Source organism: Ananas comosus, linkage group 13 (assembly GCF_001540865.1).
Source record: "Ananas comosus cultivar F153 linkage group 13, ASM154086v1, whole genome shotgun sequence".
Taxonomy (NCBI): Eukaryota; Viridiplantae; Streptophyta; class Magnoliopsida; order Poales; family Bromeliaceae; genus Ananas; species Ananas comosus.
Window position 1 is genome coordinate 712139 of NC_033633.1, and position 13498 is coordinate 725636.

The 13498-nt window shown below is 39.1% G+C and overlaps 3 protein-coding genes and 1 pseudogene across 3 annotated transcripts; 2 read left to right on the forward strand and 2 right to left on the reverse strand.

Moving 5' to 3' along the window:
• On the reverse strand, positions 728 to 3678 carry LOC109719805 (annotated as a pseudogene).
• LOC109719656 (E3 ubiquitin-protein ligase XB3-like) lies at positions 972 to 1346 on the reverse strand. The gene has a single exon (XM_020246439.1). The coding sequence runs from the start codon at positions 1344 to 1346 to the stop codon at positions 972 to 974; it is 375 nt and encodes a 124-aa protein (XP_020102028.1).
• On the forward strand, positions 4804 to 7093 carry LOC109719114 (60S ribosomal protein L36-3-like). The gene is made up of 4 exons (XM_020245647.1): positions 4804 to 4924; positions 5209 to 5322; positions 6204 to 6403; positions 6760 to 7093. The coding sequence occupies exons 2-4, from the start codon at positions 5221 to 5223 to the stop codon at positions 6788 to 6790; spliced, it is 333 nt and encodes a 110-aa protein (XP_020101236.1). The 5' UTR covers positions 4804 to 4924; positions 5209 to 5220; the 3' UTR covers positions 6791 to 7093.
• On the forward strand, positions 9035 to 13498 carry LOC109719512 (protein spotted leaf 11-like; the record flags this gene model as incomplete). Its single annotated transcript, XM_020246247.1, is given in 5 exon segments — positions 9035 to 9138; positions 10716 to 10832; positions 11001 to 11435; positions 11913 to 12305; positions 12388 to 13498. Coding segments are annotated over 5 exon segments (1838 nt in total), but the record flags the coding sequence as incomplete, so codon positions are not given.

A 13498-nucleotide genomic window follows, 5' to 3' on the forward strand; every position in this document is an offset into this window, starting at 1 on the left:
GTACTGAATTCATGTCTCTCTGTTCACTTTTAATAATAGTGTTTGGGATGTGAGAATCACTTCTTTTACTATATAAAATCTATGCTGACCCTTAACAAAAGGGAATGAGGTATAAATTTCATTTTCCTAAGTTTGCTGAATATGATGGTTATAGTACAGAAGCAGATCATTTCCTTTTTTTAGGATACATAGAATATAATTTTAGTTAATACATCTTGGTGACTTCAGGATTTTTTTTTTTTTTTTTTTTTTTTTTCAGTTGCAAATCTCACATACCAATAAAATTTACAGAATGGAACCAAGAAAGATGAGACCCTCCAAAACTGTCTATGTTGTCTCTTTTCCAGAGTTAAGATTGTAGACACAACATACATCGCAAATGAAAAAAAGGGAAAAAAAAATAAAGAAATTTAAACTCCTGATGCCAGGTCACACAGATCAGAAAAGCAAAATGTAATTAAGAAACTTTACCATTCTCAAACACAACAGCTAGTATGATAAGAGAAGACAAAGGACCAACCAACCTCCTGTTTGTGCAGCTTGAATCATGAGAACATGAAATGAGTCCTCCATTCACTTTCATCTTGAAGTTCAGTCACATCACATATGAATAATTAAGAGCACTTATGACTTAATAAGGTGTATCGAAATGCATACACAGACATTACATACACACATCGAGTTGGCGCATTAGAATAGATGCTTTCATTTTTTGGCGCATCAGATATGTATGCAGGTATGGACACAGTTTGGAAATTATGTACATGCGAAAAAAGCAAACTGACTGTTTATTGGTTCCTACATCTTCCAAATCTTACAATGTCTACTTTAGAAAAAAAACAAACGAAAAGAAAAGAAAAGAAAAAACTCTTACAATGCCGAACTCTACACAAACTATACAAGTCTAACATATATACATCAGTCAGGTGTACCACAATAATATCAATAGCCATCTGATGAACCCCAAGTTCTCAAAGCTTGTCCGTGACACTGCAACCACTATCATCAACCTTCAACTTACCACGCCCGTTGATCCTCCCAAATAAGCTTATGGCCGAAGACAAGCCTTTCAAGCTGCTACTCCCTTCATTTAATTTCCGAGTCCTCTTCGATATCCTTGCCCTTAAGTTCTTGTCTCCCTCCGCATTATTTTTAACATTGGCCACCACCAACTGGGTTGTAAGGATCCGGCAGAAGGGGCAGGATGGTGCGGATAAGTGTGATGTCACGGGATTGGGCTTGCTGTGGCAGCAAAGGGAGAGCATGCAGTAAGTGCACATTTGGTGACCAGTCTCGGACTTCAATGGTGCATGCTTGGTCAAAGCAGATGCAACAGAGCTCCGCATCACTCGTCTACAAGAGAGAGATTGAATCTAACGGTTACTCCGCTTCAGGAAAATATCTAGCTGGGGAAACTTTCTTATCCCTGGGTTATCCTGCAATCCCAATTCCCGAGAAAAACATATATAAGGTTAATTTTCTGTCAGCAAATTAACATACGTACACTTCCAAGTACATAATCTAGTTCATCGATGCCCTTCAAAATTTGGAAATATCACAAATGACCCTTGTGTGTGTGTGCGTATTTGATTTTTATATATGCTCTCCAGGAACCACATTTTTTATTATTTATGTATATTTACATAGAGAATATGAGGGATAATTTGAGTTATGACCATACTGTCCTCAAAATAAATGAGGCCTAACTGATCTTCTGATATGGCTTGTGCTCTACAATCAAGCCAGTATGTCTCCGAAATCCGATCCTGTTCGAAGTGAAGCACACGAGAAATTACAAAAACAACGGAGAGAACAAAGGCAATTTGTGACTAATATTCCAATTAGCCGAACCATACGTAAAGAATGGAATACCTCAGAGTCGTCGTCAGCGCGAACATCAATTCCAGCATCTGAATGGACAGGTGATGGCAAGGAATATGCTGGTCCCTTTCAAAATGTTCCTCTCTCTTTTCCGGTTGGCATCAATGCAGTTCAAAAGATAATCAGCAGCACCGAAATGCTTACCCAGATGAATCCTTTTGTTTCTGATTCGCTCCCCACGCGAGGAGATTCCTAACACAATCTAGACACCCTTTTCTAGCTGCCAGGTGAAGAGATGTACTTCCAGGGTAATAGTAATTTGTTATTTTGGTCAATCTAATGGAAAAAATCACCTAAGGACTGAAAAAGAAGAAGAAGAAAGAAATCGAGTACTGCTCTGGGTTTACCTATAACTATCTGTCATAGCACATACAAGAGCCCCATTGTCCAATAGCATACGAATGCAATCCGGTCGCCCTAGTCGCACAGCGAGGTGTAATGGCGTAGCCCCACTACCATCTCCAACATTCATGAAACGGGTGAATCCCCTATAATTCGACAAAAATAATCAAATAAAACATGTAAGCTAAATCTATCAAAATGGAAGATCTTAAAAATCACGCAAAATATACCCACCAAGAATCGGCAACCGAGCTCAATCGCGCGGCTATAAGAATCGCTTGCAAGCAATCCGAATGGCCATAATATGCAGCATAATGCAAGCAAGTTCTCGCATGTCATGAATCAAACAACAAAATCTAGTCCGATTAAGGAAACAAACTTGGTAATTAGTTTGGGAACACGCAATATATAGATTACAAACAAGAATAGTGAAAAACAGAAGTGAACAAGTAAACATCATACATTTGCGCCGGCTTGAAGGAGTGCACGCATCCATTACAGATAACATCAGCGGGCTCTTAGACCAACATAATTCCAATACTAAATTTATCAACAAAGCTAAATAAGAGTCTAAAAATCATAAAAACGATACTTTTATGCAATCAACCTACTTGCTTACGCCGGTTGAGTGAATCAGGGTGGACAGACATATCCAGAAACATTGACAGAACCTGAAACCAGCCCAAACCAGAAAACCCGAATCCCCAAACTGAGTCAGTTGCGCTGTTGCATAAAAGATCAGTTTTTTATAACAAACAGACCCCTGTTCTGAGTAATGATGCTATTAGCAGAAATGCTACAATACAACTACCTTAGCAGATTATTTCTGCACTGGAATCGAAAACGCTGAAATTAAAGATTCTACTTTTAAAGCTCGGAATCTCATTGCTGATTGTCAGTACAGCAGAAGCTTCTCTTCACCGAATGCTCTACTAGAGTCTGCTGGTGTAGACAGGAAAAGTACCAAAACAAGTTAAAAATTAAAATTTAACCCATTAAATAGTGAGTGTTCTTATGACCTGTTCTGATACTATGTTACTTAAAAAAGTGATCTTTACAGTAAACGGTTCAGAATTAGTCTAAACACGAAAAGAAACCGAAGGAGCTTAACAACCTCGAGGCGCCCATCGGAGGCGGCGATGTGGAGGGGGGATTGGCGATTGAAGAAGGTGGTGCTGTGGATAGCGGAGGGTGCTCTCCGCAGAGAACACGCCGCCGCGTCCGAGTCCCCGGCGCGAACGGCTCGGAAGAGCTCGCGCTCCGAGCCGCCGCGGCTCCATGTTAGCGCGCTCCTGCGCACGGCGCGCTGCGGCGCACGTTAGCCCCTGTCGAGCTCCGGTGGGGCCGCGGCGGAGGAGAGAGAGAGAGAGAGAGAGAGAGAGAGAGAGAGAGAGAGAGAGGTGCGGAGACGAGCTCACAAAGGAAGGTTAGCAGTTTTTTAAGGTAAATGTTAAAGAGGAGGGATGCAAATGGATCAGGGTTCGATTCCGATCCGTTTTAAATAAAGTTGTGAGTATAAGTCAAAAAAATTTTTTAAAAATTTACGCCTATATCGACTAGACCAGAACAAAATAACTAAAAAAATAAAAAAATATAATAAAAATTAATTTGTCACGAATCTAGAACCCTCCAGTCTCGGAACCCGCATTGTTTGCATTTGTAAAGAGTAGTTTTCACTCTCCAGTTTGTGGTAATGGATCGGGTTACCACTTCGAACAGAATTATACAAACTTCGTTACCAGAGAATTGGATTTGGCTAAATTCCACTGCACTGTATTATCATATATTTTAGTTGTTTTCTCACCTCTCATATATAATGTATTATTTTTTTCACGAATATTACTGCATTTCACACCAGACGCTAATAAACAGAAACCACGCGAACTGTAGTACTCTAACGACGTAGTGCAGCTATTTAGAGGACCAAAGCCAAGCAGAAGCAGCAAAATCTATAATTGGGCACTGGGGTCTACTATTAACAGTTGGTAACATGGCGACATGCACCGTGCTTTTGCGACACAAGGGCCCGTATATTATGAGGGGGCTCGCGAGAATCGTCCTCCTGCGGTAGCATCTGAAGGGATGTTATCTTGCGGGCTCAAGAATTAACTAATGGAATGCGCTGCATCAGAAGTAGATTGGAGTAGAATTTGAACTGCAGCAATCGATTTATTTGGATGCAGACTCTGTGCGCGTCTATTCGATTAGTTGAATTAAATAGAGCAGCATTCTGCTGGTAGTAGAGTCACAGTCGAAATACGTAAGCGCTGTGTATATTATACACACAACACACTTTAAATGTAATGGGTGCGTCACTTTGTTCAGCTCGTAGTGCTTTCGATCCATACTAATTGATATTTTATGGACTGTAGCTGGGCCTTAGATGCTGCCCATTATTGCATGCAGTCCGATGTTCGACACCTGGACTTTAATATTCGTGAAGATGACGCCCAGGTCCATTTTTGATTTTGGAAAGGCCCTCGTAGAACTATAAATGGGCCTTAAAAGTCCAATGAGCCCATAGCCTCGAGGATCCGTTCGGCCTACTATTGCATGTAGTCCGATTCCTGACACCTGGACTTTAATTGTCGTGCCCCTGGATGCATCGGCAGCGTCGTCTAACGCAGTATTTAGGGTTTTACTCCGCTCATTACGGCTCTGGTCGACGTCGGCGTCTAGGGTTCCCTCCGGCTCCTCCAAGGTAAGAAGCGTCTCTCTTCGATCCTCTTCCTCCTCCTCTTCTCCCACCGTCCCCAAAATCGTAACTTGAATCCTTAATGCTACTCGTTGTTTGATATTTGGAAGTGATTTAGTTGGTGATTTCGGTTCATTTTTGAAGTGATTCAGTAGGCGCTTCTTCGGTTTCGAAGCAAATTTTTTTTTTGTTGATTTATTGATGATGATGATGATGATTATGATGTTGATGGACTTTGGATTTGTTCAATTTTCATGAATCTCATCTAATATCTATTGTTTGTGAACTAGAGTGCTATTGCGATGGCTCCTTCGCAGCCGAACAGTGGTCTCTTCGTTGGACTCAACAAAGGGCACATTGTCACCAAGAGGGAGATCCCTCCTCGCCCTTCGAGTAGAAAAGGGGTATGATCTGAATCCACTTATGGAAATCGATCACTTTTCTGTATTATTATGTAGAAAAGTTGAATACTTCATGCTTACTTGATTTGTTCTTTTGTTTAGCCAACATTTCTCTCGATTTTATAGTTCAGTATAAGGTTCATTGTGTTGCTACAATGACACATTTATTGTCTCTATATTGTGCTTGTGTTTTCTGAGAATCAATACGACAGGGGAAATGTAGACTCTGAATAACTGCGAAAAAAAAAATTTGGTGTCACAAGTTCGTATGGTAGTGTTTTTTGACAAGTTCATATGGTGTCATATTTGGTAAAAGGTATACTTAGATATCTAAATGTTTTACTCAGGTGTCATCAGATATATAATTCATTCCGTATTTATTCAATCATTAGAAGTTGCATATTATTTTAATGGGATAGTGGTCGCCAATATGACACCCTCTCTTTCTTTCTCTCGATGACATCACGGATATCTTGCATAAAGCTGCAAGAACTTTGATTCAGTAGAAGCTAGTTCTGTTTCTAATGGAATGAGCTTATTTGGTAGTCAAGGATATGTTTGTTGTGAACATTTCTTGCAGAGTTCATCAGATGTTTGATGGGAATTGTTACTTTGTGAATTATTTCTGAAGCTATAATCTAATTTTTTTAGGGACTTGCACTGTAGTTTTACCACCTTTAAAACTCAAGTTATACATTTCCATGGTTAATTAGTTACCTCACTTTATGTGCTCTTTAGACTTTACATTTTAAAGTATTATGTACATTGTGGAAGAGAACATGTAACTTATCTTGTCATAACCTGGTTACTAGTGTACTGTTCATGTCCTTTGCTTGGTTGGTCTAAACTTGAAGTGTAATAAGCGGTGAGATGTTATATTTCAGAAAACTAGCAAGAGAGTGCACTTTGTCAGGAGCTTGATCAGAGAAGTAGCTGGGTTTGCTCCCTATGAGAAGCGGATTACTGAGCTTCTGAAAGTTGGAAAGGACAAGCGTGCATTAAAGGTGGCAAAAAGAAAGCTCGGCACTCATAAGAGAGCAAAGAAGAAGCGTGAGGAGATGGCTAATGTTCTTAGGAAGATGAGGTGTGTTTTATTTATTTATGTTTGCTTTCTCATTTTGGTTCCTGCAACATATATGGTGTGGCTATTTCTTACTTATAGCAATTTGATGGCCTCTGATGACTGATGAGGCACATATACTACTACTTACAAGATTATACCTGGTTGACTAATCGATTATTGAGTTTAAAATGATGAGTCAATGTTCAACTAAGGAAGTTCTATACGTTGTTATTTTTACTTGAACTTGGTGACTAAATTTTGCTCGTGGTTAGAACATAAGATATATATATATATATATATAGTAATAATCATTTGACTGTGACTGACTAGTGGAGGTTTGCTGATGGGTCTAACAAAAGCGTTTTTCATTTCGACAGGTCTGGTGGGGTGTCTGAGAAGAAGAAATGAAACCAAGCAGTCACATGCTTTTCTTCTCGGCAGGAGGAAGCTTAGATTACACAATTCTGATTAATCTTTGAGACATTTATGATGTTGCTTTCCAAGGAGAGACTTTTTAACCGAGATTCTACCTTCTTTCATTCTTGCTCATCGCAGCAAACTTGGGTTTTTGATGTTATTTCGCGACTTCCACTTTTTTCAGTGTTGTTCTGCATTATGTGATGCGCAAAGAGTTGTGAAAAATATTGAGAAAGTTGTTCTTCCTTGCTGGCATCTTCAACAACAGCAGTAATGTGATTCTTTTACTTATTATTCCGCATTTGCGCTGTGCTCTTTAACCACCAATTGTGAACAAGAATAAATAAAATTTCGAGACATTTAAGTCCCAACTACAGAAGAAGACTCAAAGAGGGGAATGAACATTTTGGCAACTGCTCGGTGAAGTAAAACTTCATGGAAAAAGAGGAAAGTGGTGTAGATCTTGACAGGGAAAGGAAGAACGTTTTCGGATGATCTAAAATCTACTTAAAAGCATGAGAAGCTGAGACGAATAAATTGATTTGGTGTTGTTTGAGGATCTTGTTGGAGCTAATGAAGGACCAAATATGTGTGATGGGGCCTAGCAAGCAAAGACAGATTAACTAACACATTGACTAAATCCACTACTCTATTTAGCATTCATTTTAACCACATTTACAGAGTCAACATCTTAGCATCATTATCATGACAAGCTTACTCCATTATTACGCGTTAAACTAAGATCTATGCTTTGAGCTTTCCACGTTTGACGAGTTCAAATCATAAATGTTATAGCAAAGACCAATATTGATACCTAACCGAATATTTTTCATGTTTATTTAACAAATTTAACAAAAAAATTATAAATACTAAGTTGGTCGGCAACTCCTTTTCAGGAGATTAGCTAATATATTAATTTATCACATGTCATATCAAACCTGTTTCTTGCATTAATTGCATATCGTATTTGGCCAACTAGCACCATTTTTCTTTTTCTTTTTTTGATTTTTTTAAAGACTAGCACCAGTTAGTTTTCAACTTTTTCTCTGACAACATAAAGAAACATTAGAACCGTAAAAATAAAAATAAAATAGAAGTTTATTTAACTTTGATTTGGTTTTGAAAAACTATTGAGCTACGAGATTACAAAGATAGGTGCATGAGAAAGAAATGGAGGCGATATGGTCGCAAGATGCAGCAATAAAAGGAGTCCAGCTACTATACTCTTATATGGTCGCAAGATGCAGCAATAAAAGGAGTCCGGCTGCTATACTTTTATAAGTACGATCGTCTTTGTATTCATAAGTCGTTTTCGATGATAAAGCTTCCGATTCAACAATCCATATCGTTAAATATTTTTTAGAGCATTTAAAATTTCTAGAAATCAAATTTCATTATTTTTCGACATCATTTACCTTACGATCAAAAGCTTACAAAATTGATAATTTTTAACGACCGGTAGAAAATATTTGCTAGTTTAACAGTGCAAAAAAATCAGAATAGGTTATATTTTTGATAGAAAATTCTATTCACTATCTAGATAAAGACCAATAACTTCGATCTTAAATTGAAGAATCTGAATTTTTAGGACGTCGTTCGATTTTGATCGTTCATTTTATACCGGCGTGATGGACTTTATTATGATTTCGAAAAATTACAAAATTTATTTTCTACAAGTTTCAAATACTCTAGATTATATTTAACTGAATGGATCGTTAATTCGAAAGTCGCATCATCGAAAACAACTTATGAGTACGAATGGCCCAATATTCATAAGAGAATAGTATTCCTACTCCAATAAAAATTCTATATCTTAATAAAATTACGGAATATTTATTATAAACATTTTTTTTTATTATATTCTCACCGAAAAAAAAGACCAAAAAAAGAGAGAGAGAGAGAGAGAGAGAGAGAGAGAGAGAGAAACAACTCGAACACCAATTTTCTAATTTTGTAAAAAAATTTTTAAATTTGGAGTAGATACGTACATCACCTCTTACTTAGTTTAGTTCGATCCATGGAGGGAGACGATAGGAGACCCTTGCCCTCGTCGTCGTCGGCGGCGGCGGCGGCGGCGGCGGAGGCGGTGGTGGTGGCGCTCGACGCGGCGAGGGAGCTCATGGGGTTCTGCGGCGAGGGGANAAAATTTTTAAATTTGGAGTAGATACGTACATCACCTCTTACTTAGTTTAGTTCGATCCATGGAGGGAGACGATAGGAGACCCTTGCCCTCGTCGATCCCCGCGGCGGCGGCCGGAACCCTAGAGCCGCTCGCGGAGGCGCTCGACGCGGCGAGGGAGCTCATGGGGTTCTGCGGCGAGGGGAGCAAGATCTTTTTGGTATGGTAAAGCTCGCGTTTTGGTTGGTTTTGTTTCCATCTTTTGTTCGAATTTTGGGGATTAGTTTGATTTGATGGTTGAACTCGCAGCTCTGGTTCACTTTGATTTCCTTTTATTGCCGAGATCTCGGTTGTATTAGGAGCAACTTTACTGATAGTGATCATCTAGGTTATCTAATTTGTTCACTAATTTTGTCGTGTTTTGCATATTTTTGCAATTCTGATAACTAGTGTAGTTGAATTCGAAGTTTTGAACTATCCATGGTTTGTTGCACGCTATACTGTATTTTGTTCAGATTTTTTTTTTTTTTGAATTAAGTGTATTCGTTATGTGAATTCTCAGAGGCTGGTAGATTCTGGTTAATGTCCATTTACAGGGATAAACTATTGTTGTAATTTTGTTTGTGCATCTGTGTGCAGAGGAAAATGAATATTCCGAAGTATCAAATTTGAGCTCTTGACTCGTTCTCTTTCCAATAAATTGCGGAGATGTAGGCTTAAGAATAGTACAGTTCTCTGTCAGGGTTTGCTTGTTTACACTTTAAGATTAAGATAATCAGGGATGTTAAGTAATGATTTTTCCTTAATATTATTAGGATCAAATTCTGAAAATTTTCTGTCGCCAACCAAGTCAATTGTCCTTTGGTAACTGCTTGGAAGAAAATTATTTGTACCTGGATTTTATTATGGTTGCTTTTCGCATAAATATTATCAATTCTATGTGATTTGCTCTAACTGTAAGTTTGCAAAGCAAATGATCTCAACATTGTGGCAATCAAGTAGCAGTTCATTGTACCGCCCATACCAACTTATTTCTTTCTATTTATCTCTCCCTGTTTCCACTCTTTAATCTTTAGCAGCCTGGTATGATAATGGAAATACTTTATTTTGCGTGTGGAACGATATGGCAAAAGGGATTCATCTGCTAGCTTTTGCACAATCGCTTGTAAGAATGCACCCAACGTAGTGTTCATCCAGAAGATAGGGAAATGATCTCTTTCTCTTTCCTTTTGTGTAACTCAATATTTGTTTCCAATGGAGAAAACTCATCAGTCAAAAATCTTTAATGGTATTTGTTCATAGACATTTTTCTGAATCCCTTCAGATTTGTGAACCTCATAATATCCTTTCATTTGAAAATTTTGAAGTTTCTGAATGTTAACCTAAATATAAGAGAAATAAGAATGCCTATAATATTTTCCAGCCTTGATTCAGCTTGTTGATGCTTTTGTGTCTAATTCTTTTATCATTTCCTTGGCCTTATTATGTGGAATGACTTTCATTTCTTATGGTTTCTTAAAGAACCTAGAAGTACTCTTAGATCACCGAACTTGGCGTAATGTCATATTCTTTAGTTTAACCTATTCGCACTTGCAGTGTATTCAGTCTCGAACTCAACCTATGTCACTTATTATACTTTTGTACTCTTAATGAGTGACTAGATTCACTCTCAGAGAAAAATAACATGGCTATTTGTACAAAAGTTTTGAAATTACAGTTTGCTTTGATGTGTCGGCTTGACTTAGGGAAGTGCAATTTTATTTTCCTTCCCTGATCTTTTCCTCTCATCATTTGCAGGTCCTTGAGAAAGACACCGTAATGAAAAGGTTTCAGGAAGTATCTTCTCAGTTAGAACAAGCTTTGGGTCAAATTTCTTTTGACGATCTTGACATATCAGATGAAGTTAGAGAACAGGTAAGTAACTTATGGCAATCTCTTTAAAGTCTCTATAGACATTACTCTTCCTTAAATTTGTATCATTAATCTCTTTTGGCACATTCTCAAGAGTACTTCTTCTTGAAGATAAGAGTTTTCTGTTAATTCCTTAATATGTCAGTATCTAATTGAGAGATGTTTTAACAGGTTGAGCTTGTGCATGCTCAACTAAAGAGAGCCAAAGAACGAACTGATATGTCGGATTCAGAGCTTCATACTGAGTTATTATCCCTATATAACAGGACCAAGGAGGTCAACATAGACCCATCGATCCTTGAAAGATTATCAGAAAAGCTACACCTGACTACAATTGCTGATCTCAAACAAGAATCGCTATCTTTGCATGAGATGGTAATTGCCAGCGGCGGCGGCGATCCGGGAGAGCAGATTGAGAAGATGTCGATGCTGCTAAAAAAGATCAAGGATTTCGTGCAGACACAAGACCCTGAAATGGGCAGTGTAGCAAATCCGAAATCTCTGCTTCTTGATAGGAAGCAAAAAACTGCAGTAATTCCAGATGACTTCCGCTGTCCTATATCCCTGGATTTGATGAAAGATCCAGTAATTGTGGCCACTGGTCAGGTAACTTTTAATTTAAATAAAATCATAGAGACCTTACCTGAAGTATAGCTGATTTTGATAGGGCATCTACACTCTTGAAGCTTTGATTCTACTACCTACCCTTAAAAGTTGACAATTTGTTTGATTTATCTGGTTCACCAGCAAAACTTAATAGTATTCTTAAATTTTTAGCAGAATATTGTAAAACCTAACCACGTATTCTGTTCACTTACGGAAGTTTTTATCGCTATTTTGACCGAAACCTTTAAGTTCCAACAAAATTTGCCAGGAATTTTGGAAATCAAAAGTAATGGAAGGTGAGATAGTAAACTCAATACTTATGAAAGTTTAGGTATCCATGTTAATACACACTGTAAATTCAGATAAATTCTATAAGTTTTTTACCTTCTATTCATGGTAATCTTGGTTTTTAGAGGTATTAAGCAGTGTACTATGATTCATCTTTCAAATTTTTTAGCTATTCTTTTGTCCATCCAGACATATGAGAGAGCATGCATTGAGAAGTGGCTAGCTTCAGGCCACAACACATGCCCAACCACGCAACAAAAGCTGGTTCACACCTCATTGACCCCAAACTATGTTTTAAGAAGTCTCATCGCCCAATGGTGTGAAGCGAATGGTATTGAACTGCCCAAGCGACCTTGCCAACCTAGTAATCCTACCTCTTCATCATGCTCCTCAAAAGAACATGCTAATATACATGCTCTTCTCCGTAAGTTATCTTCTCCGAAGCCCGACGACCAGCGATCAGCTGCTGGGGAGCTGCGTCTCCTGGCCAAGCGCAACTCTGACAACCGCATCTGTATAGCCGAGGCTGGTGCAATCCCCTTACTGATAAATCTACTCTACACCACCGACTTACGGATCCAGGTTTGAAGGATTTTTTTTTTCTTTAACTAATGTAAGCTGCTAGAAGACACTGTTTTTTAATATTTTATGTACTAAACACCAGGAACATGCTGTTACTGCCCTTTTGAATCTCTCCATCCATGACGACAACAAGGCAGGCATAGTTTCTTCAGGGGCCGTGCCAGGCATTGTCAATGTATTGAAAAACGGCAGTATGGAAGCACGGGAGAATGCCGCTGCCACTCTCTTTAGCCTTTCAGTGGTGGATGAATATAAGATAAGAATCGGGGAATTGGGGGCCATACCAGCCCTCGTGTCGTTACTAAGCGAAGGGACTCAGCGTGGGAAAAAGGATGCAGCAACTGCCCTTTTTAACTTGTCCATATATCAGGGGAATAAGGGGAAAGCGGTTCGAGCGGGTGTCGTCCCACTAATAATGGGGCTATTGACTGATCCATTGGGTGGCATGGTGGAAGAGGCTGCGGCGCTGCTGGCAGTGCTGGCAAGCCACCCAGAGGGGAAGACGGCAATTGGGGAGGCTGAGGCTGTGCCAGTGCTTGTAGAGATGATTGGAATGGGGTCAGCAAGGAGTAGAGAGAATGCGGCTGCTGTTCTTTTACATCTTTGCTCTGGGGAGCAGCAACTCAAGTATTTAGCTCAGGCACAGGAGTGTGGGATGATGGGGTCACTAAGGGAGCTAGCAGTGAATGGCACGGGGAGGGGAAAGAGGAAAGCGGTGCAGTTGCTTGAACGAGTGAGCCGGTTCGTGATACAGCAGCAAGAGGAACAGGCTCAAATTTTGACTTTGGCTCAAGCTGGGACTCAGTTCGATGTCCATGATCAAGTTGAACATGCAGAGCATCCATCTTCAGCAGTTCTTATTGATCGGTAACATTTGTCTCGTCGCATTGTTTGTACACATTCTTCCTTGTGGTTAGGAGGTTTGATCTCAAGATAAGGTGGTAACCTACCTGCTCTTTAAGATGTGCTTTTACTCTGTGTTCAAGTTGGAATGTGCTATATGCATTCTTGAATAGATGTGCCAATGGTTGTCCATCGGCTGGGTTTGGAGTGTAACATACACAAGTTGTGGTGGTGTATATTTAGTTTGGGAGTACTATATGTTTATTGAACGGTCGTCAAGCCTATTACTTGTAGCTAGAATTATTAAACATCTTTGTGAATGCAGTTATTTGTGTTCTGTTATGTGTGTA